The sequence below is a fragment of the Stigmatopora nigra genome, chromosome 6 (assembly GCF_051989575.1).
Source record: "Stigmatopora nigra isolate UIUO_SnigA chromosome 6, RoL_Snig_1.1, whole genome shotgun sequence".
Classification (NCBI taxonomy): Eukaryota; Metazoa; Chordata; class Actinopteri; order Syngnathiformes; family Syngnathidae; genus Stigmatopora; species Stigmatopora nigra.
Genome location: NC_135513.1, coordinates 7,169,307 through 7,194,833, shown reverse-complemented (window position 1 = coordinate 7,194,833; position 25,527 = coordinate 7,169,307). Strand labels below are relative to the sequence as shown.

At 39.6% G+C, this 25,527-nt stretch overlaps 1 protein-coding gene and 1 long non-coding RNA gene across 3 annotated transcripts in view; one reads left to right on the top strand and one right to left on the bottom strand.

Moving 5' to 3' along the window:
- Positions 1–1,189: 1,189 nt before the first annotated feature.
- Positions 1,190–24,088, bottom strand: LOC144197798 (uncharacterized). The gene is made up of 3 exons (XR_013326600.1): positions 24,016–24,088; positions 5,032–5,081; positions 1,190–1,255 (listed from the first exon to the last, which is right to left on the bottom strand). It is a non-coding gene; the product is annotated as an uncharacterized LOC144197798 (long non-coding RNA).
- ntn1a (netrin 1a) overlaps positions 2,488–25,527 on the top strand; it is a 34,373-nt gene continuing 11,333 nt past the window's right edge. Inside the window, exons 1-3 of one of the 2 annotated variants that reach the window (XM_077718437.1) lie at positions 2,488–3,546; positions 19,881–20,069; positions 24,050–24,199. In XM_077718437.1, the coding sequence (XP_077574563.1) occupies positions 2,508–3,546; positions 19,881–20,069; positions 24,050–24,199 (1,378 nt within the window). In that variant the 5' untranslated portion in view covers positions 2,488–2,507. The remainder of the gene's footprint in view (positions 3,547–19,880; positions 20,070–24,049; positions 24,200–25,527) is intronic. The other variant, XM_077718438.1, reaches the window with a different exon arrangement.

Below are 25,527 nucleotides of genomic sequence, written 5' to 3'. Positions count from 1 at the left end.
ACAATTATTCAGTCTGCATTCATAATAAATGTCCCATTAAACACACTGTATGTTACTACTACTGGTGCCTCTGTTTGAATGTCTCAACAGCTTGTGTCAAAGTTGAAGCAACTTCTAAGAAAAATGGATGATTCCTTTCCTGGGGCTAAACGGGAAGAGTGTCTTCATCCGACAAGCATCAGAGAACATGTGTCATAACCTTTTAAAGAACTGCTGACAGTACACCATTTTTGAATTTATTGTGTCATTTAGTAGAGTCCTCTTGTCTAGAATTACTTTAACATAGGAATATTCTTCACAAATCAGCAGTTATTTTATTGAATTGTGTTATTAATGTCATAAATATCAAATGTATGTTATTTTTCATCTCCCCATCACTTCCTTTTTTTGTCAGACGCACATATGGACAACTCTTTAGAGTCACATTCAAGACTGGGGACAGGCTATTGGGAGTCCTCGTTGACCTTGATTTGCAATGTGGAAGACGGAGTACTCGGTGACTTTAAATTATTCATAGCGAGCGATTCAAAACCTGAACTTCCAATCAGTTATTTCTTAATCAAATAATTGAGGGTAGGATAACTCATTAACTAACAATCAGGACGCTAAGATGTCCAATGCATTTTTATATTGAGGGTTAGCAGCACCTATCAAGCGGCGTCAAAAGATTAACATTCACCAGCCGTTCCTCCCAGTCTAAATGAATTGGACAATACTGTGAGATTAACTAAATATGTCAGGGTTATTCATTTGCAATTGATTTATTCCTAAAAAATATGATTAACAGTAATAATAAATACATTATTCATATCAAGACCTGGCGTTCACATACAGTGTGTGGAGAACACCTGGTCATTTAGGTCACATCTCTGTAGCAAATGTTAATATTGTGGCCTATAGGACAAAAAATATGAAATTTGAATCACCAAAAATAGTCACTTGCTCTTGCTCTGTAAGTCATTAAATTTATAACCAATGGGAGCATTGGACAACTGCTGTACAGAGTGGATTTCCCCACTTAAAGCAAACACACTTACAACATAAGTCTCAAAAACATTATCTCACGACTAATTTCTCCTAAGACATTGTGCACACCCTGATTCCATTCCAAAGAAAAAAAACTTTGTTGCTGTATCTTACCTGCCAATTCAGAGTCCAGCGTCCATTCCGTGCAAGGATGAAAGAAAAGTCCCAAAGCCTCCAAGTCGAGAAGATTCTCCTGCTCAGTGCCATCCAGTGGCACTGTCACGCAAGCCTGAGTGACAGATGAACGCACACATAAATGGGTGTTGCTTCTCTCAGCCGACGTGGCTCACAAACAGGAAGAATATGAGCGAGGTGCATGTGAACACAATGAGGAAGGGTGCACTGTATTTGCGGCTCTAAGGGTGTGTGTTTATGTGTTCCACGGGCGCGAGGGTTGCATGAGGTTTTAGAAGGGATGTCGGCCTTTGACAGGAAGTCATCTGTTTAGCTTGTTTGTTTTCACGCTATTCACACAAAACTCATTGTTGAGCTTTGTTCACAGTTTACAGTAGTCGAAAGAGGATTTGCAGAGATGTGCTTTTACAGACAAATCACAAATACAGGAGTTGATGACCACAAGTTTACATTCACGTTGGACTTTTTGAACTCACACAATTGCATGTTTACTGTAAAAATGCAGTTTCTATGCTTGCATTGTGTACATTATTGGTCGAAGGTTTGGATTCCATGAACCAGGGGTCACCAACCCTAGTACTTAAGGGCACCAATCTAGTCTGTTTTCCATATCTGCCTTCAGGACACACAAGTTAAATAATTGGGATTGTTATCATGCTTCTGGAGTAATTGGCGAGCAGTTTATCATTAGATTCAGATGAATTTGAGGAGGTAAACATGGCAAACTGACTGGATAGGTTCCCTCGAGAACTGGAGTTGATGACCCCTGCCTTAAAATGGTATTAGTACTATCTTCTTTCTACAAGCAAGATATGAAGATGTTGATCGCTCAGGTGACCACTAGATGTCGCTCTTAATTTTCCTATGGCAACAGTCACTCACAACGCTTTCCTGGCAGCATTGTTTGAGCAAATTGTTCGTATAACTAACCATTTGCTTAAACAAAAATAAATGAATTTAATACATATACATAATGTTTTAAAGAAAAGGGGGCAACAAAATAATTGGTTGTATAAAGTTGGGTAATCACAAGACTATAGTCCATTTAGAACTAATACAATAAAACGAAATATAGGTCACATCTTAACATTAGTTAAAAGAATGATTCAAACACAAAACGATAAAATGATCACAAGAAAGCTTTTCTCTGTGAAAAGCATCGCTCATCCTTAAACACTGAATAGTTTTTGGGTAATTCGGGATTCTCCAAATAAAACTTTCTTCCTCCCTCCCTCTCTCCATCCCTCCTCTCTCTCTCCCATCCCTCCCCCACTTTCTCTCTTTCTGTCTTCCTTCAGCATCAGAAGCAGCACCACTGACACTTTCGGACCCGACTCGCACCGAACATGTTCCGGGCTGCGGACGCTGCGCACGCCGCGCTCGCCGTGCTGCTGGCCGTCTTTCTGCGGTGCCCCCGGGGCGGCGGCACGGCTGGCGTCGGTGCGGCTGTTTTCTCGGCTCAGAGCTCCCCACCGGACCCTTGCTACGACGAGCACGGCACCCCACGCCGCTGCATCCCGGACTTTGTCAACTCGGCGTTCGGCAAGGAAGTGAAGGTTTCCAGCACCTGCGGCCGGACAGCGGCTCGCTACTGCGTGCTGAGCTCGGCGGACAAAAGCGACGAGAGGACCCGCAACTGTCACACCTGCGACGCGTCTGACCCCAAGCGGAACCGGCCACCGGCGTACCTCACCGACTTGAACAACCCGCACAATCTGACCTGCTGGCAATCGGACAACTTCATCCAGTACCCACAGAACGTGACGCTGACACTCTCCCTGGGCAAGAAGTTCGAGGTGACCTACGTCAGCCTCCAGTTTTGCTCACCGAGACCCGAGTCCATGGTCATCTACAAGTCCATGGACTACGGCAAGACGTGGGTACCCTTCCAGTTCTACTCCAGCCAGTGCCGAAAAACGTACAACAAGCCAAACCGGGCCGCCATCACCAAGCAGAACGAGCAGGAGGCCATCTGCACGGACTCGCACACGGACATGTACCCCCTGAGTGGGGGTCTGATCGCCTTCAGCACGCTGGACGGCCGCCCCTCGGCGCACGACTTCGACAACTCCCCCGTGCTGCAGGACTGGGTGACGGCCACCGACATCCGGGTGACCTTCAGCCGCCTGCACACGTTCGGGGACGAGAACGAGGACGACTCGGAGCTGGCCCGGGACTCGTACTTCTACGCCGTGTCAGACCTGCAGGTGGGCGGCCGCTGCAAGTGCAACGGCCACGCATCCCGATGCGTCAAGGACCGCGACGGGGAGCTGGTGTGCGAGTGCAAGCACAACGCGGCCGGCCCGGAGTGCGACAGGTGCAAGCCCTTCCACTACGACCGGCCGTGGCAGAGAGCCACAGCCCGGGAGGCCAACGAGTGTGTGGGTGAGTTTCTCCCAACATTCCTCCCATTTCGTTCGTTCATTTCTTGACGAGATCGATATTTGGAATACAAAAGGAAATATATCCACGATCATCTTGAAAAGTAAAAGTAGAATAGTCGCTGTATTACATTAACAAGTTGTACAGTGTATTTTCCCTCAATTATTTTGGCATGACATAAAAATAAATCCCTCATTATAAATCCGGTACATTTAACATTAATTTACAATTATTCATGTGGTTAGATTTAATCATTAATTTTTTGTGTCATTATACTAGTATAATGAGATTTAAAGGCTCACTACAAAGTGCACAATAACAAAGGCAAACAAATAAAATCGATGAATAATAACAATTACTTATTAAATAAATACATACTCAATGTAATAAGTACTCAAAAACAAATAAGTAGGGAAGTGCACAAATAGGATATATAATAATAATAATATAATATGTACATGATAGTATCGTTTTATTAGTTTAGATCACACAGTTAGTTTAGATCAGTTAGTCATAACATGCTACTGCCAAGAGTAGAATGTATTACTTTAAGGCTACTATCTTGTTGTCATAATATAGTAATATGTTAGTCCAGACTTATGCAATAATTCATTTCATAAAAACACGCCGTTGTACGTCTGTCGTTCACATGAATATCATGTACCTTGGAACAAATATATAGTATTAACATTGTTCTTAAATTCTATAAATGTAATATTGTTTAAAGAGGCAGTCTTTTGAAGCCTGAAGCTAAGAGTCCAATTTGAAATAACCATTCACCTAAACATAAAAATCATAATAATCATTGGAAACTGCATTATGTTTAAGAAGTTATAGGGAGTGAGGAAAGATTAAAATATATTATCAATAACTTTATAACAATGTTTGACTAATCAATATTCACAATGCATTTAAGACAAAACATTACATAGTATGGGCTGTTCTTTCATAGGTGAAACTCTGCATGATAATCAGGGGGGAAAAAACGCAAGCTTACTACAATGATTATTTTCAATCAGCTGTATATTTTTGGGGGCGTATTTTATGGATTTTTTCTTGCACTCTGCAGCCAAAATGTGAACTGATGAAATATTGTTTGACAGTTAGCAAGCATGCTGGCCTCTTTGCCACATGGCAGGTGTTTAAAAGCTTTCTGTTTGTTGTGTTTTACAAAGCTCACAGATACCCACGTTGAACATGCTACTCCCACTGTAGGGTAGTTTATGTCAATGTAGACTAGGTTTGACGTTGCAAGTCATAATGTGTTTTTAAATACTGATGATATGTTTACAATGGTATAATATGGAATACACGCTGCTTGTGGGTTTAAAATAAGGACAAATTAAATTGAATTCCATACTAGAGGATTGTCATTTTCTGATTGAGAGAAAATGATGCAAAAGGTGCTGTAACGTTTTTTTCTTTGCTGAACAAAAAACATCTGATTACTATGCAGCAAAGTAATTAGGGCAATAGAAGGTGGCTTACCCCATCCGATTTTGGTGGAGAGGTAGAGTACTCCTTTTGTCTTCAAAAGCCTGGGCACAAACATCGTCAAACACAACCATTCACTCACAGATAAGAATCTTCATTTCAGTATAAATCTGTGAACTTATTTAATATGAAATTAAAGCAGTACCCAGTGAAAACCCAAGCAGGGCAGACTCAAGTAGCAAGGACGTAAGCAACCTTAGCATTAACTTTAAAGCAGAAATGTTTTATAAATAATATCCATATTTTTAAAATATACCTTCCAAATCCACAAGAAAAAAAACAGCACTTCTATATTCAAGTGCACTTTACTCAATACAGTCCATAACAATAGAAAGACCCTCGTGCACTAACCCCCCACCTCGTTGCCTTTCCCTTTTTTACATATATTTTTTAGTTTTCATAAATCCATTTTGGTTATTGAATCCACACAATGCAGGAAAGGTTTCTGATTGGCCCTGCATAGCGATGCCAACAGTTTGTATTAAAAAAAAAATGCAAGTAGGTGGATATCTAAATAGAGAAATGGCAAGAATATTTTTGGTTTTTCAAACTACCGAGATTCAATCTTGTTAAAACCAGTAGTGATGTCTTGGGATTTGTTGTTTCCATGGACACACTTGTGGCTGAAAACACTCTTATCTTAACTGATTGCACAGGGAAACACAATGGTTATGTTTTTGTTAATTTGCTGTTTGCTACCCAGTTTGAGGTGTAGAATCTAAAATTTATCTCAGATTGGATCAGTCACATCAGGATTTTTGAGTCTAAGATCACTGATCACAGCACAAAAACTTTGAAACCAAATTACACATATATATATTCTGTTTTATATGAAATCAAATATCGGGAAAAAATATAGTTGGTATATCAAAGTAATAGATAGTTATTTTGGCTGTGATTTTCTTGGCTTTTTTGTTCTCGCTGGACAACTGCAAAGTTTGTTTCAGTAGTGCAAATACAAAGACAGTAAAACGCCTACATTATTGTTTCTTTTACCTGTATGTTTGTACATCTTGCTTATTTATGTTGGTTTGTTGCCTAAAAAATTAATAAATACAATTTAAAACCCAGATCTTTTTCAGCCATTCCTACCCTCTGAAAATGACGTGAACGGGCCCGATTTCCGATCACGTGATCAGATACATTCCTAGGCAGTATATTGATGTTCCATGGCAACAAGAATCTCACAAACAGCCTTCTAAGTACTACTAATGTTCTGTGTTTCATCTTCATTATTGTCTGCTTGTTCTTTTTTTCTTTTTGCTTCCACTGTACATGATACGAAGCGCGTCATCACTGATGCTTACAGAAGTATGCTGGCTTACGGCTCATTTTTCCGTCAGCTGCACAGGAGATAAAACAGATGCGTGAAAGCCCAGCCGACCGTCTGCACGTCGGACAACGGTTTATAAAAAGAAGCCGTAAACACTGATAAGAGTGGAAAGAGAATGGAATTATTTTTTCCCTTATAGAGAGCTACAGTGGCTATGAGTTGAGCTTTTATTCCAGATAAATTCTCTCAACTACTCCTCTCAAGATTACATTCACAAGTGAAAATACGTGAATGAGTAAAAAAACATTGTTTTGTCGCACAAAATCGGACAATTCTACTTTTAGGGTTGGATGATGCTTTTTAATGTAGTAGAAATTAAGTGCAAAGTACAGAACAGTTTTAATTCTAATCAACTCTTTTCTTTACCCAAACATCATGGCCGAAAATACATTTAAAGGGATTGCATATTTTCCCATCACCAGCTAATTCAATTATGAAGCTTGCTTAGATTTGTTTTTGTCTTTTTTTGCCACACCAACCAACCACAGTGACAATGTTTCAGCCATGAACATATCACTGTTAAATCTAAGATGTCTCATTGCGATGTAAATGCACCCTATTTAATGAAAATAAGAAGCGCTGCTTTGATTGGCGGTCAATGGAGTCGACTGTGATGACGCCAACAGTGCAAACCGCCCCCTTTTAAATGGCTCACTTGCTCATGTTTGGTAAAAGTCCCAGCATTTCTGCACAGTGTATTTAGCTATATATATCTAGGCCGGGTCAACAATGTAAAGCCCTTAATGGGTTATCAAAATTTTCCATCAAAGATGCTGTCTTCATAATAATTCAATTTCTTCTTTAAAATTCTGTGAGATCAAATCAAATCTGGAACTGACCAGCGTCCCAAATAAGTTTGTATTTATCTTGGTGTTGTGTTAGTACTTTACATCAATGTTTCCTGTAAAAGCAAACTAACTATTTCAGCATTTGGCAGAAAGAGTTATTAAACAAAAGTTATTTGTTGATTGACAATGGTGACTTTTAAGACTCTGATGTATGATCAAAATCATTTAGCAGGAGTTATAAGCGATGCTTGTTACAAAGAGTTGCTTTTGTGCCATGTGTGGATATCTGGAGGATCTTGAAGCAATTAATGTCAGAGTTTTGGCAAGCGCTTTCTCACAAGCAGGAATTTTGGAGCTGCTCTTTGCTTGTCAGGGGGCTAGTTCCAGAAGCAATTGGGTTTTGATTAAATAACAAGAGTTTTGCAATGACAATCAGGACGAACAGGGCTTTGAGGAGGAGGACAGAGTCAATATCTCATTTTTACATATAGTATATACAGTATATTACAGTTTAAAAAGTCAAATTGCTGCTGAAAAATGTTATCAGTCCAAAGAGGAAAAAAAATATACCACACACACCATACTTCTTCAATTCACTGTTGTCTGTGTGATTATGTAAATTAGCCTCACTTTCTGTAAGTCAAGGCAAAGCAAATTTAGTACTTCATTCATTCATTCTTCTTCCATACCACGTGTCCTCGCATGGGTTGGGAGGGGGGTGTTTCTAGAGCCAATCCCACACCCTAGACTGGTGGCCAGTTAGCCATAGGGAACATACAGAGACAGGCAACCTGACCCTGTGTAAGCACAATCATACCACCACCAAGCGAGAATCAATCCCACTCTTGCCTACCGAAGTCAGGCGAGTGAACCCTTACACCATCAGGTGGCTAAATTTAGTATTTGTAGAGCACAATTCAACCTAAGCTAATTTAAAATGCTTGTAAGAGTAAGACGAAACTTAAGAATGGCTCATAGATATTATAGGATCCACTTGGTTTATTTTTAAATGGACACTACATTTTAAAAAGTTAATATTTTCAATTAAAAAGTCTAGGTTTAGTGTTTAGGTTACAATATAATGCAGGGAGAGCGCATAGAATGAGTCTATTATGTGTACGTTTGTTTTACGTCCAGCAATTGGCCCTTGTTTTTTTCAGAAACTGTTTGGTACGGCGCCATGCTGCCACTGAAGGAAGCATGTTACGTGTTGGATCTTGGCGTGTTCCCCCTTCCACTTGTCTCTTTTCATTGGTACTTGAACTCTACTCTTACAAAGGCCAGACCAATGTTCTAACCAAAGTTGTTATTGTAAAGACACAGTTTTTACAATGTGGTCATTTTACCCTGGTAGAACCGCATGATAATTGGCCCCAAGAAGATCATTGCTTCACTCTGCTTCTTTTTTTTTTTTTTAAAGAAACCTGAAGTGACAGTTGGGAATTTTGCTTTTATAAAAATATTAACGCTCACATTTGATCGACAATGTCAGTAATGTCTAACAAAAAGTACTATACACCTGTGGAACTGCACTGCATCATTTATAATCAACGCCACTTGAGTGTAAAGACAGAAAAGTCACACTAAAGTGAACTATAATTACCTGCATTATTGGAAACATGATGGAGAGGGAATTGGAAACAGTTTGTTGGCAAATCTCTCTGGTCATTTTCATGCTAGCTATTATACTATGCTGGAGTCAACTAAATGCGCTTCATAAAAAAAATCCATATGCAATTGGCATTTACAGTGTGGCCTAAAAATAAAAGTTGCATTTACACTCCCAACTTAAAACCAAAAGTATCAATGGGAAACCATGTTTTGCCTTTTAATACTCCCACCTGTCATATATTTTTTAAGAAAGCACTCCAGCGTATTGTTCTTAAAAAACAGTTATACCCATTTGTGCATGATGAGTTCATGTTTCAATGTGAATTTGTTAACATTAATTGAGCTGACTTTGGTCTAATGTGGTTTGGTTTAGTCACTGCCAGTGCTCCGAGTTAAAATTGAATGGGTGTCTAGATTTGTTTGATCATACTTTTTACTGAATATTGTAGTGTAGTTAAAATTCCAAAACATATTAGTACAGCGCAGCTCTTGCCAACCTGAGAAGAGGCATCAAGACTGCCACAGCAGACTACAAGGGGAAGTTAGAAGGGGCAACTCGACAAGCTCCGATCGATGTGGCAGAACATACAGTACCTAATCAACTACAAGGGTTGTGCTGCGACCTCTGCGTACTCAGGTGCGGCACTGGCAGAAGAGCTAAAGAACTTTTTCCCCGCTTTGAGTCCGAAGCCCAGCACTCAGTCACACAACCTCAACCCCCAATATATCCTACACCAATCTCTGAAATCACCACGCTCACCATGCAGGTAGTGGATCTGAGACCCTTGCTCCCTGCTGTCAACACCAGTAAGGCCACAGGACCGGATGGAACACCAGAGAAAGTACTCAAAGCATGTCCTAGCGAACTAGAACCAGTCTTCAATGACATTTTCCACCTATCACTAGAACAAGCCACCATCACAGCCTGCGTAAAATTGGCAAACCATTAACCCAATGCCTAAGAAGTCATCCGCAAACCATCTCGAAGATTCAATAACCACCAGGAAACAGCAACTCAACAACAAACTGCAGAGGGGGATCAAATCTGCCTTAATTTTGCAAGCTATAAAGTTAAGTGTTTCATGGACATGAAGCAAACACACTGATCTTTTGACATTACATCGTTAGAATGTGGAATGAACTAATTGGGCTAACAAGGAGGTTTGGCTAGGGATGTGCATCAAATGTACATGCGTGAGAGAGGTAACGCCAAGAATTTGTGTGGAACCAATACTCAGCGCCAGAAAACAAGTAAATGTGGTCACACTTAAGTAACTTTCACTCATTATCTCTCTGAGGGAGTCTAGTTGACATGAATGAACAAACCTCCTTTAAAGGTAAAATAAGGAACAACTGTTTTCCCTGAGTTCAGAGCAAATGTGATGAATTCTAAAGAAACCACTTGTGAGACAAGATAATTAACATACTTTTTACATATATTTTTACCAAAAGTTTAGAAAGTGTTGCTTTAAACATGGAAACATCGGTCAAATAATAAGTGTGTCAATATACTGACATCATCATTGGGATTCAGACTTTGAGGTGGTTAGAACCACTAAATCGCTACATCTTGAAGCAATATATTAATGTGATACTGAAATGATGTTTGTATCATAAGGACTGGTAATTGTTAACATGTCAACAGCTAACTGAAGTTGATAGAGACAGCATTATGTCAGAAAATCAGTATTAGTCGCTGACACGAATATGTAGATGTTTGTGGTGGTGTTCTGAACATTTTTTAAGCATTGTACCACTGCATTTATCAGACAATTGCATGAGTACCTCTGATCTGAGTCACAAGGGAGTTGTTATTTGGACTGAGTCTCAAGCAAGTCCAAAGTATTGCTTGATGTGGGCAAGCCATGTCGAGTCACAAGTTTAAGTTGAGTAAAGCCCAGTCAAAAGTATGTTAAGCAGAGAGTAAGGTCAAGTCTATTGTTTGTTGAGTCAAGTCTAATGTTCTTCGAGTCAGGTCAAGCTGAGTCACATCGAGTTACAATTTTACTTTGCAAGCAATCTTTGAATAATTTGCTCTGTTCACGGTGTGGCAATGATTCACAGAAGCATATCCCAAGACGAATCACAATGTTGTGTCGAGGAAGCAGAGTCACAAATTTGTCAAACTACGTAAGGTCAAGTCACCATTTTTTTTTAAATGTACAGTGACATTAAAAAATCTTTGACAAATCAATGGGGAAGTGGTCAGCATATCTGGGCATAGTTCTGAGAACAAGAGTTCGGTTTGCAATCAAAGTACACTTCAGTGCACTAGTGTCAAGAAAAAAGGAGAGCCACATTAGCTAGTTACTTCCAGAAGATTTTTTGATGGGAGAAACTGTCAAACAGAATACCATGAGCATGAGCATCAACAGTAGGTTGAAATACAAATCTATGCACTCACAGGAACCACCATGCTCCGCCTATCAAATGCCCATACATATAGGGCCAAAAATTCGTTCTGGCTTTTAGCTTGTTCAAAAATTACACATCATATGCCTTCATTTATTTTTTTAAGAATATTCCTTCTCGCTATGATTTTGGGCCTTCAAAGCTTCAGCACCAATGACATTTCAAATTGAAATAAAGTGATTTAATGGCAGGTCAGAACCGCAGGCGAACATCTGCCACGCAATAGTTGCACAAGTCGCCTACGAGACCACCATGCGCGAGTGAAAGACCATCAGCTTTGCAGGGCTGCTGTTCCATGCAGCTACACATGATTAATGGCAGGATGGAGTTCCAGGCAGCAGTGGCGGAATCTGAGTGACGCCCCTATGTTGCTTTGGTTTAAACATCTTCCTGTCATTTCAAATAAAATGCAATATACACGGTCTATAAAGTTTAATTTTGGATGGACTATGTTTTCTGGTACTTCTGGGACTGAAGTATGTACAGTATAGTGTGTGCGCATAAATATATACATTTTTTTTTAATCGCTCTTGTACAACTTGTAATTTCTAACACTTTAACATTTAGATTCAATCGCACACTAATCCATTTTTTTTCCGTTACTCATTCAATTATGCCCTATTTACAAGGAAATTAGACAGTAGTCATATATCTGCATTTCAAAATAAGGCATCTCATAACTCCTATCTGCAAACATCACAAAAATAACACACGCTGTCTTTGTATGAAATATTTTCCTCTCAGTCATGGACAGACAAGAACACACACTCAAACAGCACATAAAGCCACTGCACCTGCAATGCATCAAACTTTCATTTCGTGTCAAACAAGTGGACCTCGAAAAAAAAACAGTGTCATTGGAATTCCCAGTGTCAGATGGTGCTTAGGCTAATTTATTACCAATTGCTTTGTCTTTGCCATATAAGTCACGCCTCACAGTTGGGTGAGTGTGTGTGTGCCATCAGGTCATGAGGGCTATTTAACACCTAGTCGTCATGGATGCCTTCCAGTCCTGCTAGTGTTTGTGTGTCATCCTAGAAGTATGCTTTGTGTTGTGTGTTTGCTTTTCATTGTGTTTCATTTTACAGTTGCACAAAGAGATCTCAGTCAGCAGAGGTCAGCACTGGATGCCGGCCTGTGTTGCACTTATCGACTATGGCACAAATAGATGAAGGGAATATTTTTGTTTCAATTGGGTTAAATTGGGACTTGTTGCAAGTGTTTAGTTGAAGTGGAATGCACGATTATTTTTGTTTAGATTGGAGGCGAAAGTTTGCAAGGTCATCTCAATTTGCTAGAGGTGATCCAAGGTTAATCCATCACTCATTAGCTTGCACAGATAACACATGGTTGTTGAACGGGCGGGAGGTCCTCAGTGTTTGTAGCCCCCTTCCACTCTCTATTCCATCCATCTTTGTCCCTCTGTGTTCTATTTTTTTTTTACTCGCCTTGCTCAGTAATGAAGTCACAATGCAGAGATGCGCACAAAACAGGCTCACACCCTTTCCCAGTCATCAGGAAACCTTAGAAGAATAGTAAGACAGACATTCATTCCCAATCAAAAACTAATATAGAATCTTTAATTCAAGGTAAACTCCAACAGTAGGCAATATTGAATCCCCAAATTTCAGAGCTCTGAGGCAGACGGGCTCCCCAGATAATTGGACTAGAGTCATGTGGATTCACACTAATTTCTCAAAATTGAGGGTTCGGGTTAGTGTCCTCTAACTTGAAGAACTACACGGCAGATTCGGAGTTGAATTGCCTTGGTTGGGAGCCTTGAGGTACGACTCGACTCAGGAGGGAATGACTCGACCTGGTTGTGGAGTGCTGATTTGGAAAATTTGGAGCATACATAATGTGACACACATGATCCCCACCTGCTGCCGAAACTCCATGAGAACCGGCACTGCGAGCGCCTTGATCTCGAGGACAGTTACGATCTCGGCGAGTTCTGCAGTTCATAGAGTACTAAGCCAGTTATCTTTTAAAACGGCGCACAAACCTGAATGAACAGCACAATAGAGAAGAAATTTGTAGACTTGAATGTGACATGTACTTTGTATGTGGAATCTTGGTGTGAAAGATGCTCTCGGGAGTAGGAGAAAACCATTCTGTCTTGGCACACTCATTTTTTCTGTTCCCCCTCCCACTCTCTCTCGAGCCCCACTCTCTCTGGGGACAAAAGAGGCAATTATTTAGGCTCAGTGTCCAACAGAGAGCAACTTAAGTATAAGATAAGATGAGTAATTGCCGGCTACAGCTGATTAAGCTTCACTGTAGGGGTGGCGGAGTGACAGGCGCAGTAGAAGAGTGAAAGTGTGGTAAAGTTAGGGAGGAAGGAGACATTTTACTCACCGTGCTACCAGCAAGCATTATTTAAATCACTTCCAGAAGAAGACGGAAGATGTATATACTACAATTGGCTATATTACAAGGGCTACTGCGCCCACATTCAGGTGTGGTTGACTTAATTTTTACTTGAAAATGTCAAATTGGTGGTACAGGTATGTCGTGAATACGATTGCAGAGGTAAAATATTGCCTCTTCAACAGTGTCAGAGACAATCTGGATTAAAGTAAAGCAACATGAAGTAAAACCATGGTTAGAACCATGGAAGAGATGGTGTTGAGGAATTATAGGGGGAGTGAGTCAGATCGGAGAATAATACGGAGGAGAAAATCTAAGTGCGATTAATGTGTCAGAAACTAAAGTGTACTATGAGGGCTGAGATTTGTGGCTGCTTTACAGCTTCCTGCTCACTCCTACTCGTCTATATACACGCTTGACTTAAAGGCAAACATTCAACAATGTACAGCCCAAACACTCCCTTAGCTTAGCTCCTACTTGTAAGATGTGTCTCGTCTCAAAGACTGATTTGTTTTGGCTTTCTGGCTAATGGCAAAGCTTCTATCGCATCTGATTCCAAGCAGAACCGTTATCTGGAGTAATGAGAGCAACAGGTCGCACACAAGCTCGGCAGTAGAACTTCAAATCATTGGACCATTAGTCAGTTGAATACGTTTATTTTTCTTTCCGTTTTGTCTTCCTCTGCACCTCTTCACAAAGATTTAAGAAGCGACTCATCACACTTGCCACTGGATCTCTACTAATGGTATCTAGTACGGTTCACTTATAATTCGCAGAACAAGGAGGGGGGAAAAAACAAAAGTTCTATAAGACACACCTCACGTTAACTGTAATGGAGGAAAGGTTTACTTATGGAAGGAAAAATGTGCATGAACGCTAAGCAAGTAGGACTAAGCATGTGCGTTATAACCAGAATATCCACCAACAAGAGTGAACACACTTGGTCCCATTGTTTCTTGTGCACGAGGGTTTGCAAGCAATAACACCGGCATCCACTTGAAGCTGTCAAGTGTGAAGACAGCCTAAAATCCTTTGTCAGCATTCCAGGAGTGGTGTCTGATTTAATTGTGGAGGCTGTAGGATTAATTTGAATCCCAGTTAAAGAAGTGTGTGAATGAGGACATGTCACCACTGACAGCATCAGCCCATCCCTGTCAACCCCTCGAGGCAAAGAGACGTATTAGACGACCTGCCAGGAGATATTTGAACCCACAACACTATTGGATCCGCTTGTCTCGTAGAAACCAAACCCAAAGCGTAAACAAACTGGAGGTGATTTAGAGATTTGGATCGATGTCTTGCTTGTCTGTTTGCTCCTGTGTTTTGTGGAGATGGAGCACAGAGGTGACAAGGTTAGCGAATGGCTGGATGTCAAACAAAAAGAATGGAGGAAGTGGCAGAAGTGATTACACCAGTCCACAAGGAGGAAGCCTCCAGTAATTCTCACTGTGATCAGGCACTCAATAAACAGCCAAGCGATGTCCCTTAAAGAAGCCGTAGCTATTGCTCTTTCCTGCCACGGGAACTGTAAATCCGCTTAGGAAGCATCCTCGGTGATGCCGCGACATCCGTTTTCTCACATCAGGTTCTTGAGCACCAAGGTGTCACGGCGTCTGCCAAACCACTCGCAGGCTCAGCCTTACGCGGAAACGTACACGGCACTCTTGCCGGCTGTCCGAGACAATTAGCTTGTATTATGTTATCACACAGCGGAGCGTTGTCCCTCGCTTCGGATGCTGTCAAAACTGCCAGTCCTCACACTATTAAGACAGCTGCACTTGGCGGGCCATTGTTCACAAGCGGACCCGACGGGCCCGAAGGAATCTTTATTCAGCCTCAATGGGGGCCACCGTTCTGAATGGGAGCTGCCAACGTCATCCTCAAGGCATGGCATTTTTATGGCATTGCCGACATACGCGCGACGCCTTCCAGGTCAATTGCCGCGTTGCCCTTTTACACACTTTGTCTTGTAGGTTGAATGTTTCAGAGTGCGTATTTTAGTTTGGAAATCCAATGTGGTATAAGAGAACACCTTAGATAGAAATGCTGCTCAACTACGTCCTTACCAACAAATCTAAAATTATCCACATCCAGAATATTATCTCTTTGTAAATTCTGCTGTTCTCTGAACAAATCTAAAATAAATCAAAGTAAATAATGTTTGAAAATATTTTTGAAATCCCAAATAAATGGAGTACCCCCAAAATTGCCATTCTTCTGGTGTCCCACCCACCTTTTGACACAATTGATTCTCGAATAAAAATGTATTGGCTGTTATTTATTTAATTGTTGTCTGTTTTTGGGAGAGCATTTTTTATTTTAACAAAAATAAGAGCAAACACTCAATAATGTAATAATACCAAAGGGAGAAAAAATAGCTAAATAGCCATTTGTCAACATAACTGATTTTCAGATAACTATAGCCTAAAAAAAATAACATCAGGGGTGGTCAGTAGTCAGAGAGGGGGAAAAAATGTTGTACCTGAGTATACTATGAAAAAAGTGCTACTTATAGTCCAGAAAATACATTACCCCAGTACTGTAATTATGATCATTTTGGTAACTATCAAATAAATAATGAGAATAAATAGAATAAAAAGCAGATGGGCAAAGTCAAGACTTTCACCCTGCTTTAACTTGTCACACCTTGACGCTATTGTACACAAAGGAGCCATGATTACTCAGCAAGTGGTTGCACCGCTGATCACAGGCCGGACTATTATTCGACTCAGAGTGGGGTGGAAAGGGGCCTGAGGCTTTGTATGTTTGTGTGAGTGTGTGAGTGTGTGTGTGTGTGTGTGTGGGTGTGTGTGCATGTGGGTGTGCACGCTCCCATGCTGCGCCGTCTAACGAGAGGGCAGGTCAGCCATTAAATGGGCACTAATGCGGGAAATTGGAGGCCATTAGGCCCTCCTTTGTTGTGGTGCCTCTGTGTGGCTTAAGATGGAGAGAAGACCTGATTAGCACCCCACATGGAGACAGCGGGGGAATATACGGACCATTTAATGCATGGTGAGCACGGTCCTAACATATTGTGGAGAGGGCATCTAATTAATGTGTCCAGTGTTAAGAGAGGAGTTAATTCAGTTTATATAGCCTTGTAATTAAAATGAGTTTGCAGCTCCAACTAGAATAATAGGAAGTCAAATGGGAAGTGGCGTTTTAAAAAATCATGTTGATGAGTTTGTGTATTTAGAGACATTACAATTGCGGTGCGGTTATGAAAGTGTGTCATTTTAGGAAACAATCATCGAATGGGGTGTGCATCTAATTAACTCAAGATATAAATAGAACCAAATCAAGCAACGGTGGTGAGTAAATCAAAATTTGTAGAAATATAGTTGTTCAGGAAAAGCAACTCGAGTATTTCCATTAGAGATAATATTATTATCAGCTGAAATGACACAGTGTCTGTGTGCTGATTGTGAAGAAATATGTAAAAGATGATGCTCTCATCATTTATTTCTGCATTAATTAAACACAATGAACCACATTTTAGTGTTGTAATGATGGCATATAAGAATAAGATGTGTAAAATTGTTATCGCCATTCTTAAAAAAACACTCCTGTCAATCACCCCTCATCATTAGACTGCATTTTTATCTCCCACTGACAGAAAAATTGCACAATGGGGATTTTCGTTACACTCTAACACTAGATATTTAATTAGGAAATAAAAAAAAAAGAAATGAGAGAACTAAAGAAACATATGTGCACCTCTGTAAAGACTATTTGGTACCAGTACCATTTACATTAATATTCTGTGGCCCTTTTTTGGAATTTACTGGTAAATAAAAAGTAGCCTTCATTGAAAAATCCAGGTGAGGATATTCGAGTGGAAGTCAATATACTATGTTAATAAATAAACAAACACAGGTTTGTGAAAAAAATACAACCAAGGGGATAAGAAGATCTGAGATCAAACACTCTCGCCATCCAGTATTATGGTAGTACTATAACTTCTTTCCTTACCACCTGCAGTTCCTTTAAAATGTCTTTTTTATCATCCAAAAGACAATAAATGTGTTGTTAGTTGACATGTTACAACCAACAAGGTCTGCACAGTAAAATAGTGAGATTGGGCCTTTACAACTGTTTGTGGCTACAACCAACATCTATAAATTAACGGTGTTATCACGGGGGTGATGACTTAACCTCAACTTTTGGCTCTGCGGCTTGTGTGCGCCTCTAATGACCAGATTTGAAAAGCTGCTCGGAGGCTGAGGTCACTCCGCAGAGGCTGGGAAAGACACTCATTAGCCATCTTTTCCCCGGCAAAAAAAGGCTCCGTGGGGACCAGAGGCAAATTTACCGATAAACATATCAGTTTCCCGTAAAATTCACCACTTGGCGGTGAAAATTGGTCAGGGTTTTTGTTTTGTTTGTCTTTACAATTAGTTTCAGGGCATGTTGAAGAAGCTGCTGAAAACCCTCCTTAAGATAATTCAATTAGCGTGCAAAAGGAATCAGAGCTGGCTGCGTTTTAATGATTGGAAAAACAGCACAAACAAATATATTATTATTATACGTGTTGTTCCATCATTTGTGTTCACAGATCACCGGTTCAAAAGGTGATAACACCGCGACATTGCTACTATTTGTCAGACCAGCAATATTATCTTACATCGCTTGTTACCATTAAGTTTAATAGATTTCTCACAAGCAAAGCTCTTTTTTTGATGCAAAATCGTACAATTTGTATGTGTTAAGTGATAAACATTGAATCAGGATGAATGTATACCATATTGTTGGATACTGAATTAATTGCATAATTACACTGCGGGGAACTAAATAAGTGGATCTGCAGTCTTAACACTGAAGACTTAATGGGATGTATACTTAATATGACTTGTTGACGTAATGTCTTGAGTGGTTTGAACACTTAATACCCCTTCTATGCAAGCCAAAAATAACAAGATCTCAGTGAACACAACCAGTCTCACGTATTTCCATGGATTTACACCTTATTTCCACCAATTGTTTAGTTCAGTTCTAGTGCTTTTCCTTAGTCAACTATTTCAGTGTTTATACAAAACACCTTGACACAAAAGTCAGGATAGTCTCAACAGAAACTCTATTATGGTCTCTTTGGAGTACTAATCGCTTTAGTTTGCAGCATTGTTTCTATTGGTCAATAGAAAATGACCAATTCAGCTTGAACAGAATAGTCGAAAATGAATGCATGAACTTCCACAAGCCGATACGTGGTTCTTCTCACCAAGTAGCAACATGTCTCCCAAGCCTTGCATGTTTTCCCCACTGAGAATGTGTTAGTGTGAAACAATGTTGCAACAAAGACATGTCTGTGGGTTCAAGTCTGATTTTTTACACAGGTTCAGTGGTGGTTTTCGCCAGCTGAGTCTTATGGGGGAACAGGACGTCTTGGATTTTCAATTCTTTTCAACACCGTGTCACAGATGATCTCAAATATGTCCAAACATTAACGCTGTGTTGTCTTTGGGCCCGAGCGGCTTAAAGCTGTCTTGTTCAAGTCCAAAATGTGACTGAGTGTGGCTTTTGTGGTTCCCTGCTACAATACAAACGATTGTGTCGTCTTCATAGAGCCGCAAATCTTCCTTTAACAAACATTTGTCTGAAGGGGACAAACTGTGAACAATTGACTTAGGTGTTTGGCATTGCTTTGCGTTAAGAGTCAATACTTGAATAGCAAGGGTCCTTCACATTCGCTGTAAATATTTTACAACTCAACACAGAAATTTGTTTATTTCAAATGTAAGATTTACCTTGATTGCATTTAGTGTAATGTGTTTATTTTCAGTTTTGTTGACTTTGAATTTTCAATTCAATTGTGTTGTGTTTTGTTATATTGTACTGACTTTAAAACAAATCGAGGTGTTAGAGACAACACCTTTGTGCAACCCTTTGTAAGTAGGGGAAAATGTGAACAAAAGACAACACCTATGTGTAAGTAACCCCTTTATAACATATAGTAGAGGAAAAAATGTAAACAAATGACAATATTCCCAGGAAGTGGCTTGATTGCTCTCCCTTCTTCAGGACATCACTAATGCTCATGATCACACAGACCATTACTCAAGCTTATTCTTGTGTATGTTTAAGGGTATAAATGATGTCACAGAACGGCATTGCTCGAAAGCAGGGTAATTATTTTGCGTTTCAATATTTGTCCCCATTATTATAGGACCTAAGAAATTCTCCAGTTGAACACTTAAGTACTTTAAGCGAATATCTTTCACATGAAGGTCATTTATGTTCAATGCTGTCTGCACATTTAAGCCACTTGCTATCAGGACATTACAGTAGATGTCTGGGAATGACAGTAACAAAATGCCTTTTCATGCCTGCAGCTTGTAACTGCAACCTCCACGCTCGCCGCTGCCGCTTCAACATGGAACTGTACAAGCTTTCCGGAAGGAAGAGTGGAGGAGTGTGCCTCAACTGCCGCCACAACACGGCAGGACGCCATTGCCACTACTGCAAGGAGGGCTATTACCGAGATCTATCCAAACCCATCTCACACAGGAAGGCCTGCAAAGGTATGCAGCTCTACTAGTCCTATTTGATTGACTGATATAGTACCAGGGTTGACAAAATCTCTGACTGCACCAAGAGAGTCAACTTTATTTAAAATGTAATATTTACATTGATTGTAATAATCCAGGAAATACTGGATATGTTTCTCCCCAATAAGATTTTAGGAAAAATGTAATTCTGTGTTTTGGTAATTGATTAAACACAATTCTTTCCACTGTGGATGCACATGATTAAGGTGCCATCTGTCGTTTAAATCAGACAGAAACAGCATTGTAGCAGACTATAAAAAAATATCTTCAAATAGTGATACCAAACGTAGATATTTGAATTTGGAGACCATAACATTTAAATGCTGTCCCTTTGGGTACATTATGTTTGTTGATTACAAATTCACACTTAAAGAGTTGAGCTGTGCCTGATTGAATAATGGACATTTCTTAAAGATAATGATGATGTATACTATATACCAGTTTTTTTTTTCTTTCAGTTTTTCTATGGGCTATGGGCTGATATTTGGGCACTGCAACTCTAGAATTTTAGATTAATGGCAGGAAATGGGGGAGGAAGCGTGGTGTCTCAACATTCCTGAGCCTTGTCTCGCCCTGTGAGCGGAGATGAGTTGGAGGTCTGTAGGGACGGCGGTGGAGTGGGTGTTCCCTCTTTTGACACTGAGTTATTTGACATAATTTGAGAGGAGGTGAGGGGGATGACAGGACAACCAAAGCAAACAGAGGTGAGGTGCGAAGTGATCGGCGCAGCAAGTGGGAGGCCAATCGAAAGGGTGACATATGGGAAGGAATGGAGGGCGGGAGAGATGGTGCAAAAACGCCTTTGCACAGGTGCGCTCACTACAACCCCTCAGTCGAGCTAATAAAGGTCAAAAAGTGTCCAAAAAACAAGCCCGCGTGGAAAATAGCAGCTGCACCCCAACAGTTTATGGTTGTTTTTGCTCAAAAGACAGAGAGGATTTCGAAAATCAAGGTCCTTTGTGTTTTTCCCCCTTCAAAATCTGATTTAAAGCCAGCCACTCATTGATCAACACTGTTTTTTTTATGGGTTGCCAACCCTTTGGAGCCAGTTTGGCTCAAAAAATGAAAGATAACAACAATCAAAATGCTGTTATATTGCATGATCTTTCACAATAAACATGCATGAGTTAATTAAAAAAAAAGACTAAGAAGTCATTGATGCCAAGTCCAAAAACATACTTTTAAACAAATGTGCACTAACAAAGTCACATGTTATATCTTGACATGGACCAATCATTTAAGTTTGTGGAAAAGGACTGCACTCCAAATTGAGCGGATTACCACAACAAAATATGAGCAAGACTATAGCTCGTTCCCCCAAAAAAATGTTGCGCTGTAAATTTATAGGGAAATTATTATGTGCACTTGCTTTAATGTCAGCTTTTAATGAGCCTCGACTCACGTTATGAGTATACTGCTCATAAAGAATTGAAAAAAAGTGAAACAAACATGTGTTGGTCATTATGTTCATATCATAAATTTATGTTGGAGATCTTATTTTGGCTGACAGCAAATATTCCTTCCAGCACCTATAACAATATGGCATTTTCTTTTCTTTATTGTACCACAACTCAGTTCCTAAGCAAGTGCGCTGCTTAAATTTTAAAGAGCTTGGAAGCGACCCCATTTGAATCAGCAAAGAAGAAACATTGTTTGTTTATTATGGTTACCTATCAGATGCTGTTAAAACTAAAACAAAAATAAAAACAAACACAAACGTTTATCTTCACTATAAAGCATCTTAACCATGTCCAGAGCCGTGACTGCTCACGTATAAGCACATGACTAATGCATGAATGAGTCAGTTGTCAAGGGAGTGTCAAAACAGTCTTTGTTGGTCACGCACAACATCCCTTAATCTGTCAATAGAAATTATGAGTGGATATAAATTGTAAAACAAAGTAATCATTTGGAAAGAATCATTTGTTTGCTTCATTTTCCCTCTGAAGCAAGGAAAAAATTATTTATTTCTCCCGCATTTTTTTCCTCTGGATATAAAAATGATTTAAATCATTTGATGGATGTAATTAAGTTATTTTTCACAGAATTGAACAAAAACAATCTGTTAAATTAGCTGGGCAGATAGATAGCTTAAATTGATATGCTGATACAGTAGAATATCGGTTATTTGGACAATCACATGATATTTGCAGATCTTCCGAAGTCTCCCCCAATCAATTGATCGATTTATTACGAGATTATGTATACATTAAAGTGAATCAGTTACATTTTGCCTAAGCACTAAATAAAATTAAAATTATATGGATGTTTTTGACTATTTTGTTGTTCGAAAATTTTAGACCTTCAGATATCATCTAAAAGATGATAACGTTGATTATTATTTTTAGTATTATAACATTTTTATTCATTTTCTTCAATATGTGTGAAATAACCTAGTGATCCCTGATCTCGGACCACCCATCTGTGCGGCCATGCATAGTTACATACTAACATTTTCCACTTTGTACTGACATATTCAATTACATCAATGCTGGCTAAATAGGTGGCTGGGTGCTAATCAACCTAAGATGACAATTAATTGGAAGCGTTAGTGGCCAAATCAAACATCACCTCATAAATCATAGATGTACAGTAGTGTGTCGATTGCACACACACTGACAAACATAAAATGGGAGCTAGGAACAGTCCAAAGGATTTTATGGGTTTTAATGAAGTCACTGCAGTGGACTATGGCTGGTACAACAGTAAGTAAAATGTGACCGCAAACAATCTGTTAAACAGCAAATGAAAGGTTTGCTCATTTAGAAACTTATGGGGTCATCACCCATTCCTCTTTAGTATGGATGTCTACATATTCAATGGCTAAAACGGAGAACAAATCAACATTGCATGAGAATGGAGAGAAATTTAAAGGACTTCCAAATCCAGAATGCTTTTCAGAGCATTCTCTCAACTTTGTTCAAGTTTGATTACTTTATCTCTTGTAGGCGATCAAGACAGGCCACCGTCTTGGCCTCATATCTGTCTAATCCATCTAGAGTGGCCATGAAGCAGAGCACACAGCCACTTAGCACTAAGTGGACACGCACTTAAAGCAGAAAGGCTCGCTCAACGCGAAGTATGTCGCTCGTTTGTCCAAAAGGCCTGCCAGGGAGTCATTCAATTTGTCATGCAACCACACAGCTCATCCATCAAGGGAAATGGACCTTGGCCTCAACCGAGGCAAGGTGCTCTAGCCTAGAAATAAAACGAAACATAAACTCCCAAGGGGAATCCACTTGCCCGAGCGGTGCCTCCTATTCCACAGACATTTATCTGGATGTACATCCCTGAAGGTACATTATGATCTTCCGGTCTATGCGCTACTAGCGAGACGATGTATGTGCGTTTCTCCCTAATCTCTCTGAGATAGACACAACTAAGCAATGATAATAGTGACAGATTAGTCTGATAAAACTGCTAATAGGTACCGAGAAAACCTTAGAAGTTGATAAGAGGCGTGAACAGCGCAAGTAGCCACATGGGGGTTGTGATAAGATCGGAAACAGGAGCTTAATCACAGGAAACAAGCCCTTGTGAAAAAAAGTGAGGGAGTGTGATTGTTGCTGATTGTCCTACAAAATAAAGATATGTATCCACTACATTTTTAAAAATAATCTTTCTTCCAATCAACACATTAATTGATGAAGACTCATGATATCATTATCTCTTACAATTGTGAAGCTATCTGATGTACATAAGGTTTCTGCCATAGCTATGGATTAAAAAAAACGTTCTCAACCATTTTTTCCATAAATTTGGGAAAGTGAATGTAGTTTTATTTTGCATTAATTGAGTGCATCTTTCTGCTGTGAGCACACCTCCACCTGTCGCTCTCTCTTTCCACACTGGCATCACCCAAGTTCACTTTCTTATTATGTGATCTCCCACATGTGTGCTTGTGTGTGTGACTACTCACCATAGCTCTACTTTTCTTTCTGTGTTCCTCACAGCATGCGATTGCCATCCTGTGGGTGCCGCCGGCAAAACCTGTAACCAAACCACAGGACAATGTCCCTGTAAAGACGGCGTGACCGGTATCACGTGCAACCGCTGCTCTAAAGGCTTCCAGCAGAGCCGCTCGCCCATTGCCCCCTGCATAAGTACGTGGAACCAGTTTTTTTTTTCCTTTTTCTGCCTCATCTATTTCTGTTTAAGAGGCCTTCCTTTTATAGGGAGCAACACAGAACAAAACATGGATTAGAATGTAAGGTTTGTTACTGAAATCTGATACACCCATCGGAGTACACACTTCTGATCTTGGGATGTAAATCTACATTCGAGTAAAATATTATTCGATTTCAATTTTTTTTTAAAGGGGTTTACAATTTTGGCAATCAAGTCATTATATTAGGGAAAATATGTATAAAATATATGAAATACTAGCACACTGTCACCCACCCAAACTTGCCCCGCAAGTAATATTGCATAGTCAAGAAAATCAGATGGACAAAATATATTTGGTGAAAATACTATAAGCTGTATTCTCATGAAATGAAGATTTTTCCCAAAATAAAATCTTTTGTATGTGTACATATATTTCAGTAATCTTTTTTTTTTGCTAACAACATATTTTATTTCTTATTCAAAGAAAGAATAGTGTTGTGGCCATTCCATCCTATTCATAGTGACTCGACTCAATTATGATGAATAATTCCATTTGAAATTTCTCCGCAATATCACAATTTTTTTAACATTAAATATTACAATTTATTTGTTTTTCTCCAGGAAATTCAAAGGTATGAAGTTTACTATAAACTTTTGATCAAATTAATATTGAATTTACTTTTGCTACACCATGACACTGAAGTTGCATGAGCAATCATTATATATTGAATATTTTACATTTCTTGCAATTATTCGCACACAAAATAGTAGAAAACAGAAAACTCTTGTTTAAAAGAGCACATCTGCACATACACTAAACCTATACACACAATTTCAATGCTGTAAGACAAAAAGGCCTCACTCTATATGTTGAAACAACTACAAGATGAATCACCACATTCATATCTGATAAAAAAAAATTTAAAAAAATCTAGCAGTTGCTACTTGCATGTGTCCACCTATGCACAGCTGCTACTCTTTTGCGTCTTTGATGGCTGTGGTTTCACACTGGTCTTTTTATTCCTGTCACTATCCTCTCCAGCATCGTGATCCTTTGCAGATAAGAAGCCTGCGTTTCACGCTTCGTTCATCTTACTTAGTGCAAAAGTCAGGGGTGGGAATTATATGTAAGAACACCACAGGAAGCAGCAGGGAAGAAAGCAGGTAGAGGAGTCTGTCCCAACACGGAACATGGAGTATAGAAAATCATTCCCACTCGGTGCACACAATTTCAAGTTCACTTAACCGAAGTAATATGTAATTATTGAATAAAATCTGACTTTTCTAATGCAACTAGATAGAGCCTACTTTTTTTAGCTAACTA